General features: G+C 34.3%; 1 protein-coding gene across 2 annotated transcripts in view; it reads right to left on the reverse strand.

Annotated features, from left to right (window-relative positions):
• Nucleotides 1–14,635, reverse strand: part of Myo81F (Myosin 81F) — a 337,994-nt gene that overhangs the window by 83,537 nt on the left and 239,822 nt on the right. For both annotated transcript variants that reach the window (XM_069819364.1, XM_069819362.1), the window contains exons 8-10: nt 8,102–8,344; nt 5,808–5,933; nt 4,183–4,422 (exon numbers count right to left, since the gene is read on the reverse strand). In XM_069819364.1, the coding sequence (XP_069675465.1) occupies nt 4,183–4,422; nt 5,808–5,933; nt 8,102–8,344 (609 nt within the window). The remainder of the gene's footprint in view (nt 1–4,182; nt 4,423–5,807; nt 5,934–8,101; nt 8,345–14,635) is intronic.

The following is a 14,635-nucleotide window of genomic DNA, read 5'->3' on the forward strand; positions in this document are numbered from 1 at the left end:
CACAACATATGCTGAAAATGGCAAACCCGATCAGTAATGCATGTACGAACTCTTTTTACCATGTTTGCTGCCACTTTTTTTGAGCACACATACACTGATGTTGTTAATCTCCGTTTATGTTCCTTTTTAGTTCCTCCAGAGTGTGCGGCCTCTTTTTGTATACCCCTCCTTTAAGATAATCCCATAGAAAGAAATTTCGGGGCGTCAAAACGGGGGGAACGTGGGGGCCATAATTCTTGAGAAATGAACGCTCATCAAAAAACTCGCGCAAAAACTGCATTGTTTAATTATATGTGTGACATGTGGTACTGTCCTGCTGGAACCAACAATCACGTTCATCATTGTCAAGCAGCGCTGATCCACATTCCCTAAAACGGGCGATTAATCTCGTTATGGTCGAATTGTTAGGCACTGTCACATCCGGATAATTCCTACGAAATTCGTCTACAACACGTGCATAAGAACTACTGAAAAAATAATGTTCAACAATGAAAACTCGTTGCTCTTGGAAAAACTACATGTTTGCCGAGCACTAAACAAAAGACTACTGCAAGCGTCAGTGTATACATACACACCACAATGACGTCTAGATTTGTTGCTGTTAATACCCATGATGCTATCTAGCGGTAGTCGATAGCACTTTCCAACGGTACTATTCAATATAGAACTATAATTTTAATGTGCGCGACTTTTGGATCGCTCTGTACAATAAATTAAGACTACATACAAAATAAGACCCAACTTACGTTCGTAGATATTTTTTCCTTACTTCTTTATCTGTGTGTATAAATTTAATTTATAAAATAAAAATGTTTCTAGCCACTACCGTAAGAGTCAGGCTCGTGTACGTTGTGGTCTTAGCCAATAATATAACATAAAATTTACAAGGACAGTTTACTAAATACAGTAAGTAACTTAATTCAAACCGATAAATAACACACAAGAGCATAAAAAAAAAAAAAAAAAAAAAGAGGAAAAGAGAGAAAAAACACTTTTAATGTAAAGTGACAATCAGACAGAAGCCAGTGATATTCAATAAAAACATTAATATAGTCTACAAAAATAAAAGGTAAAAAAATACGTTTGTTATTATTATGTCATGGATAATTTTATAAATTTCTTTTTTAAAAGCTTCAATTTTAAAATATTTCAAATTTGGAAAATATACATCCATAGACAGTTGCTAACCACTAGGATCGCTACTATCGCCTCACCACAGACAATGCATGATAGTACCGGCACGGTCTATTGTTCCTAGTACCCTCACAACTCAAGCTTCGTGACTGTATATACTAGACTGTAGTATTTCGATTGGTTTCCGGCTACGTTAGTCTTCCCCATTCTCATCCGCAGCAGCAATGAGTCCATACGCCTGGAGAGTAGGTCACATACCTCACTGACAAGGCAGAGAAGTTGCCTATAGAGCACGGCGTTGCCACCCGAAGTTCTGGTACTTCCTGACTCTACTAGTATATGATATATTACTACTATTAAACTTATGATCATGAAAATAGATTACTTGTTCTTTTGATGCTGATATATGAAAGGCTTGGGGCTCCTTGCCCAAGAATGGGACCGAAATGTCAGGACTGAGGCAGGATGGCCCATTTGCCTGCACAGGACTCAAGAATGCCACTCAGGCTATCTGTCGGACTTGGACAAGCATGACGAGCGCACAATGGGCCAAAGAAAGCCTAAGTAAAATTATCCATCCTGGATGTGGCCTTCGAAAGGTCAAGCCAATATCCAGTACCGGTAGGCCTACCATTCGTCTAAGAAGTAAAAATACACAAGGTTTTTGACAGTTTGAGAGGACAGCGCAGATGTTGCGAATAGGTTGTAGAAAGTGGTAGAAAAGGGATAAATTCGAGTAGCAGGAGATGATAATTTGAAAGTGATGATGCTGCCAAAGGGATCAAGAACGGTTGGGCGGTCTCCACTTGAAATAATCAGAAGGTTAACTCTACACTTGTCACAGAATAATGGAAAACTTGCGCTACATAAGAGAATGATAAGTTGATAGTGACATGAGATGGAAAGACCATCAATACCTGATAAGTTATTGTGTAGTATATAAAATAATTACACACACGTACAACACTGTAGATCAATTTATTATAATACAGTGGCTATCTGTATGATAGAGCATTTTCTTAAGTGTACCTTGTGCCCCCACAATCTGCCAAACAAATGGCTCCGAAAACACCATATGATTGAGGTCTTGAAATATGAAAGGTGCTAAGTGCCCTTTTTTTTAAATTGAGATCTCCACATTGATAAGTGCTATGCAACATTTCAGGTTACATATCAACAGGGGCAAGTGTCATGATACCTCTAAGAAATTCAATACAACGATGGACAATGTTGTTATAAATGAAGAGTCCACTGCAAGAATGATGGATGTCGCTTTCTTGTCGAAAATGAACCAAGACTGTCAATGCATAGCTTAAGACATATAGAATGTACATAGAGAGTTATACGGCATTAACACTGATAGTCAATGTCCAGTAATGATCGGAAAATCACAGTTAAGCTTTGAGCACTAAGCATTTCAAACTTTCAATTGCTTCTCCTGAAAAATGTATTTCAAATGACATCCATCATTCTTGCAGTGGACTCTTCAAATGTTATGTTATTAATGTTTGTTTTATTTAACGACGCTCGCAACTGCAGAGGTATATCAGCGTCGCCGGATGTGCCGGAATTTTGTCCCGCAGGAGTTCTTTCACATGCCAGTAAATCTACTGACATGAGCCTGTCGCATTTAAGCACACTTAAATGCCATCGACCTGGCCCGGGATCGAACCCGCAACCTTGGGCATAGAAGGCCAGCGCTATACCAACTCGCCAACCAGGTCGACTGGACAATATTCCACAGGCCTTTGTAGTATCAGTTTTTCTCAAATAACTTTGTTTCTTATTTTTGGCACTTAGCTCCTTTGTTATTTAAAGGCTGATAGAAAAATGTCTGTGATTGTTTAAGATAAGCAACACAAATTCTTTCCAGATATTTGGAACTTCTAGCTAAATATTAGTTTTATATCTTACCAGAGTTGTAAAGCTGTGGTAAACTACCACTGAATGGGAAATGGCAGTGTAGAATACGGTAGTTTATCTAGTAGCATTCGTAAAGTGATGCAACCTTGGATATATCGAGGTTGAGTTGACTTAAGACTTCTAGTTGTAACTACCGTATTGTCGGACCATCGGATCTGTGCCCCTTCAGCGCTGTCGTCGTTCTTGGAAAAGTTAACGCCTGTACTCACTCCATTCCACCCGCTTCCCTCGCACCACGTTAAACAGCGGGCCACGAGCCTTGCCGAATAGGGATATTGCCAAACTTTTGTCAAACGGTGTCCTAAATAACTGGTGCTCCACGCTACAATATCATTTCTTTCAATCAAAATACATCTTTTATTTCTACATTTTTTAAACCTAAATCCCATGTCTCGAATCACTTTCCGTAGTTTTCTCTCCAACCTTGGAAATTATTACTTCTCTCGCAAGCTTCAGTAATTTCTTCAATGTTGAAACTTCTTTCTGAACGGTATACAATTCTTGTATCTTTCTTCTTAAAATACATCGGTTCATATCATCTACAATAATTAAAAGTTCCCTTGGCATGTTCTTCTCTGGTGATTGTAACTTTTCATCTCCTGCACAGACTCCCTCTCTCCTGATTTTCTTTATTAGGAGTTCTGATCTGTCTATAGAAATTACATAAAATGTATTATTAATATTAGTTAAGTAAGTAATTTTAATACATAATCAATTGAAATAAAATAAGCCTCACCTGTGATATCAGTTGCTCTTTTTGTTGCATGATTTATAGGAAACAGATATTGACCTGTTTGTTTCTCTTCATCGCAAAATGCTATTACGGACTTGCTTAATAATATTTCTTTCGCCACTCCGTGCTACAGTATTCATGTTAAGTTGACAACACTGGACTGCAAGTGCAAATATTGTAAACTGTCCCGCAAGAAGGCCAAAATTGTGAGTAGTGGGGGACAGAAAGGGAGAGAGATAGAAAAGAGAGAGATAAGAATGCAGGGAGAGAAATGAATTACCGAGGCTGAGAAGGAATTAGAGTTCAGTTCGCATATCTTACGGGGGCACAGATCCGATGGTCCGACTATACTTATTGTCATGAAAAGCTTAGGTGTTGGGTATTATTTTTACCTGATACATGGTGAGTTCTTGGACAAATTCGTTGGTGGAGCGACTCATGAAGTCGAAGAACACATCCTGCTGCACGTCTCTATTTTTGTCGACAAATCCCTCGACGTTGTACGTCACACAGCCAGCGTAATGTTTTATACCAAACTCCTTTTCCCACTTACGTCTGTCATCTCCCTTCACATAGTTAGGATGACCATCAAATTCTCCGTGTAAATTTGTTACATATGCCAAATCGGAACCCTACAAAATAAAATAATTTTAGAACGATTATGTGAAATTCAGCATATAATGTGCATGCAATACATCTTTTTATTTAGAGTGCAGACACTTTATAGTGTCCTAGAGACCTAGAGAATGAATACAAGTAGAATAATCAAAGTTCGGAAGAATATCAAATAAACTGAATAATTATCAATAATTAAACAATTATGTCTGACATAATGACAATAGCATTACAAAAAGCTCATGTTAAAATAAAATTAAACGCAGTTAAAATATCTGATAAAAATTGCAGGTTCCGTCACATAATAAACTGTGAGAAAATAGGTCATGAAAGGAGGATTTGAGAACAGTTGGTCTAATAATTTCTCCTTACAACCGCACCAAAAGAGCAGGCAAACAATTTCGCAAATATAAATAGATACAGAGTGATTCAAGAGGATTTACCGTCACTTACGGTGGTTATTTCCGACGACATTCTGAGCAAAAAATGTCATCTAAACATTTGTCCTAATCTCAATATTTTCAAAGTTACATTAATATTTGAAGTTGTTAGTAAAATACCTTTTTTCTTTAGTTTTAAGGGTAAAAAAAATATTACAAATAGGGAATGAACTATTCGGAAGTATCATTTAATTGGCTAGTGTTCTGAAACTAAAAATGTGTTGTTAATTGCTTTGTACAGATTTTAGTTTCCAATTTTTAACTAAAAATGACATCATTCTTACGTACTTATCAGAAAAATTCTTATAAATCATACGAATTTAGGAACTTGATTCTTTACAGTTTAATTATGCATCCTTATGTACTGTACAGTGTTAAAGAATTTACAATTTGTAACTATAAATAATAAAATGTAAGTTTGTAATTAAAAATCGAACTATGGAATTCACAACACATTTTTAGCTTCAGAATACTAGCTAATTAAAGAAATGATATTCCTGAATAGTTCATTCTTTATCTGTAATATTTTTTTTACCCTTAAAACTAAGAATAATGGTATTTTACAAACAACTTCAAATTAGTGTAATTTTGAAAATATTGTGATTAGGACAAATGTTCATATGACTTTTTTATTCAAAATGTCTTCGGAAATAAGCTCCGTAAGGGACGGTAAATCCTCGTGAATGACCCTGTATAAGAAATCGTACTTCTTTACTCATAAGCTTAGGGATAATAATAAATCTGCCCTGCGACTACAAAATTATTTCTAGATTCCCTTCAGACTAAAAGGGTTTACAAATTCTAACCAAATTTTTAATTTCTGAAGAACAACTATACTTCTTCTTCTTCTCTTTTGGGCATCCTGTTGTTCTCCTTATGAACTTCATTTCATTAAACGTAGTAATAATTTCATAGAATAAAACAATTATTAAATTTGTGTCAGACACTTTCATGCTCCCCACCTTGGGCATGTGGCACTGCTCTGTCAGTAATTTGAGGATACATCGCGGTGGCTTTTCCACTAGCTCCAGGCATGCGGTGTTGTCGGTAAACTGGATGTGTGAGAATTCAATCTCCTCTTGCCGGTACTGCAACACATCAAGTAACAACTTAATCACAATACCGTTCTATAACAAAAAGAATGAATGTTAAGAGGTTACGCTTAACTTGATCTTATAAAAGTGAAGGCTATTTTTACTCTTTTAGATAATCCTTTCACTTAGTAGTATTCTTACGGCTCAACATAACGAATATAAAAAACTCTGTTTCTACGTAAATAAATGCTTGAAAATATGATTTTCTAACAAACCCCATAGACTTCATTAAGGGGTTAGGTAAAGCTTACAGCAGTAAAATTTTTGGAAATATTTAACATTTTTTCCTCCATTATTCTATCTTGTACAATAATGAAAATTGGTACGTGTAAAACACTGTCCTTCTGCTACATGAAAAAAAAAAAATATATTTTTACGATTTAAAAAAAATTACTGTTTTTTTTTTTTTTCAAAATTCAAAATGTGCAGTTTTCTGTGCAGTGATGAAGTGTTTCTCTCATAACTCATAAACTTGTTAACTTTTTCATGTCCTCTGTCTTCTATTTCATTGCTGAAACTCATGTTTACAATATCATGCTCTTTCAGCTACATTCCTTAATAAATAATATTTTTATTTATTTTGTGTTAGAAGAAAATGCTGATATTTGACCATTTTGTAAAATGAATTTATTTTCTATCAGACAATGTATCAATGATAGAGAAGTGATCTTGCTTCATATTGTAGATATGACATGCATTAATACACACAAGAAATTTCATCATAGAATGTTGGATAGTTTTTTAGTTATGTGGAAAATGCTTCAACACTGCACAGTGAACTCGATTTTGAAAAAAAAAAAAAAAAAAAAAAAAGTAAATAATTTTTTTAAATCCTAAAAATATTTTTTTATATAGCAGAAGGACAGTGTTTTACACATACCAATCTTCATTATTGTATAAGATACAGTAATGGAGGAAAAAAAATATTGAATATTTCCAAAATTTTACTGCTGTAAGCTGTACCTAACCTCTTAATGCTAAATAATCCTTCTAGTACAAATTGTTGCTGTAATATGATTCGTCTTTACAAGTAATGGGGATAAAAATTCATGAATCAGAATTTATAGGCAAAATTAACAAACTCATTTTTTTTATTATAGCACTTTTACTGTACAGAGAATGTATTTATTTTTAAGTGGATTTTCATACCGTTAACTTTAAGACTCGTATACATGTTCACATGTATAAAACTTCAGATTTTAATGCTGTGCTCTCTCAATTCGTGCTGAACAACATTTTATAACATTATAATCTGATATTTTGTTATTTGAAATCTCACCTGTATCTTGCTCCTAACATACTGTAACCTACAGACTTATTATTGTGGTAGCCTCATCCTGGCATTTTGTACATACCGGTACCAGTATGACGTAATCAGAAGAAAAACTGATTCACTCAACTAAGATTAAAACTGAGAACACATATGTGAAAGTAGAAATCATTTGAAATCTTCGTTACAATAATCAGTGTACGAAACAGGTACTGCAATCTACATTACTAAATATGAAATTAAGAAGTTATTTGTTTCATACATTTTGTTTTAAGGGAGGCCTACAGAGAAAATATGACGTTTTCACATAGTGGGGTTGTATAAAAATATTCAGATTGACTGAATGAAATTATTCTGTGTGAGGGGTATAATTTTGAAAATCCTCCCTTTTTTAAATTGAATAACTGAAAAAAATAAGAATATGATGGTATTGTAATTTTGGTAACTCTAATAGGTTGTTAAGGTAACTATGTGTGCCAAAAATGAAAACTGTACCTTAAAAATGTAGAAAATTCATTTCCTCTATGATCATCCCTTAAGATGCGTCTAACAAAGTAACTAAATTAATAATAATTAAAAAAAGGGATTTGTGAGTTCAGCTTCTGAACGTGTCATCATAAATTTATCAAGCTTTCCAGCAGATGTCTTCATGAGCATGAAAATGCTGATAGAAATGTTTAATAGCCCTTAAAACTCTATTGCATTCAGTCGGGTTAGAACACGAGAATTTCGAATCTAAATATGAGCATGACAGCCATTCGACTATCAACATATTTAGTTAGAATTTGTGGCCAATTTTTACTACGGACCGCTAACCTAGCATTTTAAAATATAGTGGACTGTACCACAACACACACTCCATACAGTCACCCATAGAATAAAAGGACCTCACTATTTCCTGCTCCAGGGCGAACACGTAGTGGTTGAAGAATTTGTGCAGCTTCTCGTTTGTGTAGTTGATGCACAGCTGCTCGAATGAGTTCACAGCGAAGTTTTCGAAACCGAAGATGTCGAGCACCCCAAGGAAACGCGTCGAGTCTTGTCCAGGGTTAGTGCAAGTGTTGATGTGGTTCACCAACCACGCAAAAGTGCGCGAGTACAGAGCTTTGGCCATGGCGTGCCGGTTCTCCTTAGCCTGTGCAACAGAAAAAAACATTTCATAAAAATCAATCAGCAATATTATTTAGATAGGAAATTTAAAAAAAAAATTGGCAAAGGCCATACTAAGATCATTTGTGGTGGTATGTGAACTTCCTAAATTCCGTTCACTGCATACTGTCAAGACACAAAACAGCTCTGTCAGCAATATTCCCCGTGACAGCAAAAGTGACTGCTGGCGACAGAAAAATTGAATATAAGATATTCAAACAAGCAGTATACGTTGACATGGTCCAGCTCCATGCGTATGACGTAGACCAGCGTCTCTCAAACTATGGTCCGCGGACCACCTGTGGTCCTCGAGGTCTGCCCTTGTGGTCCTTCAAAAAAGGCAGAAGAAAAAAAATTGAAACAAATTGTGTATCACTCTATAGGTGAAAATCTCAGTTTGGAAATGACACATGGCAATCGCCTTTCACTTTTTATCCTAGTACTAATATTTTATTAAATTTCTTACCCTACCCGTCAACCCACTTCCCACTCTACTCACAGCAACAAAAGAGGGATTTAAAACACTATGAACATAGCGTTTCTCGCCATACAACTCTGAGGTCATAATTTGAAACTTATTTTAAAAGTAAATATGACAAATTTTCATGGGTTCGTGATCACTTTCACTGCGATATTGAAACTAACAAACTTTCATTAAGTGAAAGAGAACAGTTAATTGAACTCTCGAATGAGACCGGACTTAAAATGAAATTCCAAGCGGAAGGTATGGTTAATTTCTGGACCTCATCACAAGTGAAAACAGAATATAGTGAACTGTACAATGGTGCTTTAAAGTTTATAACTCAGTTTGCTTCTACGTATCTGTGTGAGAAAGGGTTTTCATCACTAACTCTAATAAAAACAAAGTAGGCTACCGAAATCTACTCGATGTATGTGACGATCTCCGACTTAAGCTTACCAGCATACGTCCAAATATAAAACAACTGTGCAAGAATCAGCAGGCTCATCCATCTCATTAATGTGAGTACCAACATTTATTTATTTATTTTTTTTAGTTAATAAGTTAAAGATTATCCAAACTCTAATAGCCTTGAATTATTAAAGAAACAAAAATGAATTTTCTTCTATTAACATTAGCTTAATTAGTTAATACTAATATAAATTAAATTAAATTTAATTAATTTTAATTAGTCCTGTTTTAAAATATAAGTATACTGGTATTAAAATATGCTACAAAAATTATAAATTTACTTTCGAAGGGAACAAGAGTAAGGTGGTCCGCGGAACTGTTCTGACTTAAAAAAGTGGTCCCCACTTCAAAAAAGTTTGAGAAACGCTGACATAGACCATATGGTATATTATAATCTGAATCCAACATTTTTCTTGGTCTACCCAAGTTGTGACATTCTCATGGTAGTGTCGCTAGAAGTAACATAATCAAAATATCTTTCAACAAGTGAATAAATTGTGTTAAAAACTCTATGCTGTCTGTTCTTTATAAATATCTTCTTATTATGTCCGTTATTTATTCCGAACGAAACAAAAGAAATTGATTTGGAAATAACTTGTATTAAGAAATAACATGATAAGAGCACATGACTCGATAAAACACTATCCAGTGAAAAATAAGACTATAAAAACATTGGAAAGCAGAGACAAAATAAATAATTAACATGACAGATTGACTGCACATGTTTAACATAAAATAATCAGATGAAAATTGAAATTCGTAACATTCACATGATGATGAAGGTGGACGTTATACGCACCCCTGACTGCGCCTGCGAAACCATTAAATACCTCCCACAAGTCTGGACTGATATTTGGCTGCCTAAACGAAAATGAACGGCTTAAATCAGACACCTTGTAAAAACTTTTAATTGTAATAGTAACGAATTTGTTTAAAATCTGTTGTCTTGAGTTTAATATCAGTTAGGCCTATATCCTAGTGGAATGGCATTTATCAATTTTCATTTATGAGAAGAAATTTTAATCAACTCTTCGTAATAAAATAATCCGTTGTTACACTGATATGCAATAATTATATAATATTAATTTATGTAACTAGTATATTATGATCTTGATAATTATGGCACAAGTGAATGTTTAGCGCATGAGCGTAAGGGAGCATGCTAATTTTCACGTGCGTATATGTCGAAAATTATACATACAACGTTTTATGCTATTGTAGCATTAAAATACGTAAAAAATATTATAAATTTACAAAATGTAATGTTAAGACGTAGTAGAGACATGTGTACTGAATATGACGTAATATATTGCATGGTTGCTAAGCAACCGTTTCTAAGATAAGCTTTTTCTTATAGGTACGTTGTATAAAATTGTGTTGTGAAGACGGTGACGACGTCATGGAATACTAGTTGCTCGGTAACCTTTTCTGGCACCAGTGCGTCAGAATTAGGCCAATTGTGCACGATATATCGAGTGTTTTAATGCTAGGATTGCACAAAGTTATATTTTATACTCGTTGCTAGGAACAACGAGCGGATATTTTCAGTTTTTGTTTTCTAGTCACACGTTGCCGTTCCGATGAGTGATTTTTGTAAAGTTTTATACACTCATTGTTCCCAGTAACAGTGACAAGAATATAAATGATAACGGTTATTTAAATATTTACCATTAAATTGTTATTATAACACTTGTTAAGAGGTGTTGGATAAAATTTTGTGTGCCGTACGAGAGTAAACATACTTTCTTGTAGCATAATTGTTATAGACTGCCTCCGTGGTCTGTTGGTCAGCATGCTAGCTTTCAGATCTGGACTCTCAGTGAATTTTTCTTAGAAAAATTACCTGGGTGTCTAGAGTCTGGAAATTTGTATGAATGTGAGTGTGTCGGGTTAATATTTTATTAGCCAATCATCAAAATATAAAACACATCAGGACTGTCGCTGGGCAGTAACCTGAACACATTGTTGACAAGTAACTCCATCTGTTAGCACCACCATAAAGCATTAATAGATGCTATACAGTTACCAACAATAAATAAAATAAGTAAGTAAATAAATAAAATAAATAAATAAAATTAAGTAAATAAGTAAATAACTAGTAAATAAGTAAATAAATAAATAAAGTAAATAAAATAAATAAGTAAATAAATAAATAAGTAAATAAATAAATAATTGTTATTATCTCTTGAAACTCGTCCGGTACTGGACTTATACACTGTCACATGAACTTATACCATATTTGCTCTCATCGCCTAAATTCTGTGCTTCGTATTAAATTTCAGCAACTGTGACATATGTTGGCACGGGAGATCTTCCTGATTTCCACGCAACCGTAACGAAACCAGTTCCTTTAAGTAACATTACAAGCTTATAAAAAGAACACGAACTGCATGGGCCAACTCTTAAAACGTTACGGTTACAAAATGTCGAAAGGGCTGCTGAAAAACTTCATACAATACAAAAACACCGTTCTAGTGGGTTTGAAGAGACATTAAACTCAACTATTTTTAAATAAACTCATTATTGTAACATCTGAATGCTTCGTTTAAAAATATTTTTCCTGTGAAGAGACTGTGTCCGGATTTTCATGACTGCATGGAAATTAAAAGGTAATCTGTCACTAAATTATACACATTTTAAAACTTTATTTTGCAGTGATTTACTTAAGAACTGAATTTAGCCTTATTTTAAGGAGACATGTGCACCGTCAATTCTCATCATTTTCCTTCATTTTTCAAATATAGTAGTGCCAAAAATCTACGGTCTATTGAGGAATACTGTTCTGAACATTTCTTCGCGATATCTTTATTCCAGTTATAAATTCAGTTTAACCCATATAAGTGATTGCTATATTCAGAGTCCCGCGCCGTGGCGTCGCGGTCTAAGGCATCCTGCCTAGGGCTCGCGCTACGGAATGCGCGCTGGTTCGAATCCTCATGGGGGAAGAAATTTTCTCATGATAATAATAATAATAATAATAATAATAATAATAATAATGATTTATTTAACCTGGCAGAGTTAAGGCCATACGGTCTTCTCTAACACTCGGCCAGTGTATGGGACCGGTGCCCACCCAGCATCGTGATGCACTTGGGGAGCTACGATAGGTAGTGAAATCCGGTTGCGAATGCCAGCTATAACGGCTGGGGGGATCATCGTGCTAACCACACGATACCTTCATTCTGGTTGGATGATCGTTCACCTCTGTTTCGGCATGTGGGCGTGAGGCCAGCAGCCGGCTGGTCGGTCTAGGCCCTTCACGGGCTGTAGCGCCACGGATTATTATTATTATTATTATTATTATTTTTACTATATTCAGAATACATATTATGAAATTTAATGTTATTTTTCCACAAATCAGGGTTTTTACATTTTAACTTAATAGAAATAAGATATCTTTTGAATGGCTATACCTAGAGTAATGCAACTTTGTAGACTTATCCACAACAGGTCTGTGCATAAAATGTTGCATTCATGTACACGTATGATTATTTTTTAAAAAGCTGTAATTCTTTATGCCGGGCGATGAAGTTGCGTTATAGAGAGTCTATGCTTCATTTTATCGTTTTAGGAAATTGATTATCTTTATGCGAGACCCATTTTTTCTGGGCATATTTTTCAAAATATAAGTTAGAAAATAATTTTACACCTGCATTTTAGCAATATCTAGCCGATGAAAAAATTTCCAGGAAGATATAATGGAAAATCATAGAAATTACAAAAACTCAATATCATATCGCCTTAGGTTTGAATTTCATTTTTTGAGTTTCATCAACTGGTTAAAATGTTATGCTGAAAATATTTCTAATAATAAGCAAAAATGCTTGCATTCTCTACTGTATGATGCTCCACGATATTGATCAGGGTAGAGGATCCAAGATGTACAGATGGAGCATCCCACAGGCCCCAATAAAACCACTCGAACAAAAGCATCTCTTCTTTGTTTGCACTGTGAACACAAGTGGCTTCAGTTTTCAGTTATTAATGAGGCCAGCAAAGCAAAACGCTGCACAGCTCCCAATCAATGCGTTCCTTCCTATATTTACTAATCGAAGCCAGTCCTGAGCCCATATTGAGCATTTCGAGAGGACTTCAAGAACAGTCTGATATTAAAAACCCTACTTTCATTAATGTTGAATTCCATTACACTTTCTTTCATTAGTCTTATACAAATAACAAGTTTAAGGATTTTCGGCTAAAAATTTTGAGACTTCGGATTGGAATCCCAGCAGTGTGCAGATTTATTTGTCTGTGAGTGGTTCACTTTTTGTGATGACCTCCACCATGCTGACCAAATAAATATGTTTTACTTAATGTTTTCATCATTTACAAGCGATGATACGATTATTCATGTTATAAGGGATTTCTAGGACTTTCCTTTTATTTTATAGGGAAATTATCAAGGAGTCCGTGACTTATTAATATCTTGTTTACCGCTGGTTAATAATAATAATAATAATAATAATAATAATAATAATAATAATAATAATAATAATAATAATAATAATGATAATAATAATAATAATAATAATAATAATAATAATAATAATAATAATAATACTAATAATCAATACTAATAATAAATCTGTAGCCGAAATTTTTCTGGTAATTTTCGATTTTCCAAAAATAATTGGTACTAACATATATAATTAACAGTCCTGAAACCGAAAATCGCTTTTTCGAAATTTTTGTTTGTATGTCTGTCTGTCTGTCTGGATGTTTGTTACCTTTTCACGCGATAATGGCTGAACCGATTTATATGAAAATTGGAATATAAATTAATTTCGTTGTAGCTTAGAATTTAGGCTATATAGCATTCAAAATATTTTATTTAAAGGGGGGTTATAAGGGGGCTTGAATTAAATAAATCGAAATATCTCCCTTATTAATTTTCATGAAAAATATTACATAACAAAAAATTTCTTTAAAAATCATTTCCGATAAGTTTTATTCCATGCAAAATTTTGATAGGACTGATATTTAATGAGATAAATGAGTTTCAAAATTACAATAACAACGCCATCTAAGGCGGTGTAATGAAATAAAAAACAAATGACTTCGTCTATAAGGGACCTTGGACAACAACAATCGAAAGCTATGAAACATAGCCTACAGTTAATGCTTCTATGTTTGTATGAAGTAATATCGGAAGCTAAATTAACCGATTTGTATAATTAATTATTAATTCACTATTGGGAACTATTGGATTAATCTTGCACAGGATAGGGACCGATGGCGGGCTTATGTGAGGGCGGCAATGAACCTTCGGGTTCCTTAAAAGCCATTTGTAAGCAAGTAAGTATTTTGAAGTGTAGTTTCTCTAGATGGACATAATGCTAGGCCTAT

The sequence above is a fragment of the Periplaneta americana genome, chromosome 2, assembly GCF_040183065.1.
Source record: "Periplaneta americana isolate PAMFEO1 chromosome 2, P.americana_PAMFEO1_priV1, whole genome shotgun sequence".
In the NCBI taxonomy this organism is placed as follows: Eukaryota; Metazoa; Arthropoda; class Insecta; order Blattodea; family Blattidae; genus Periplaneta; species Periplaneta americana.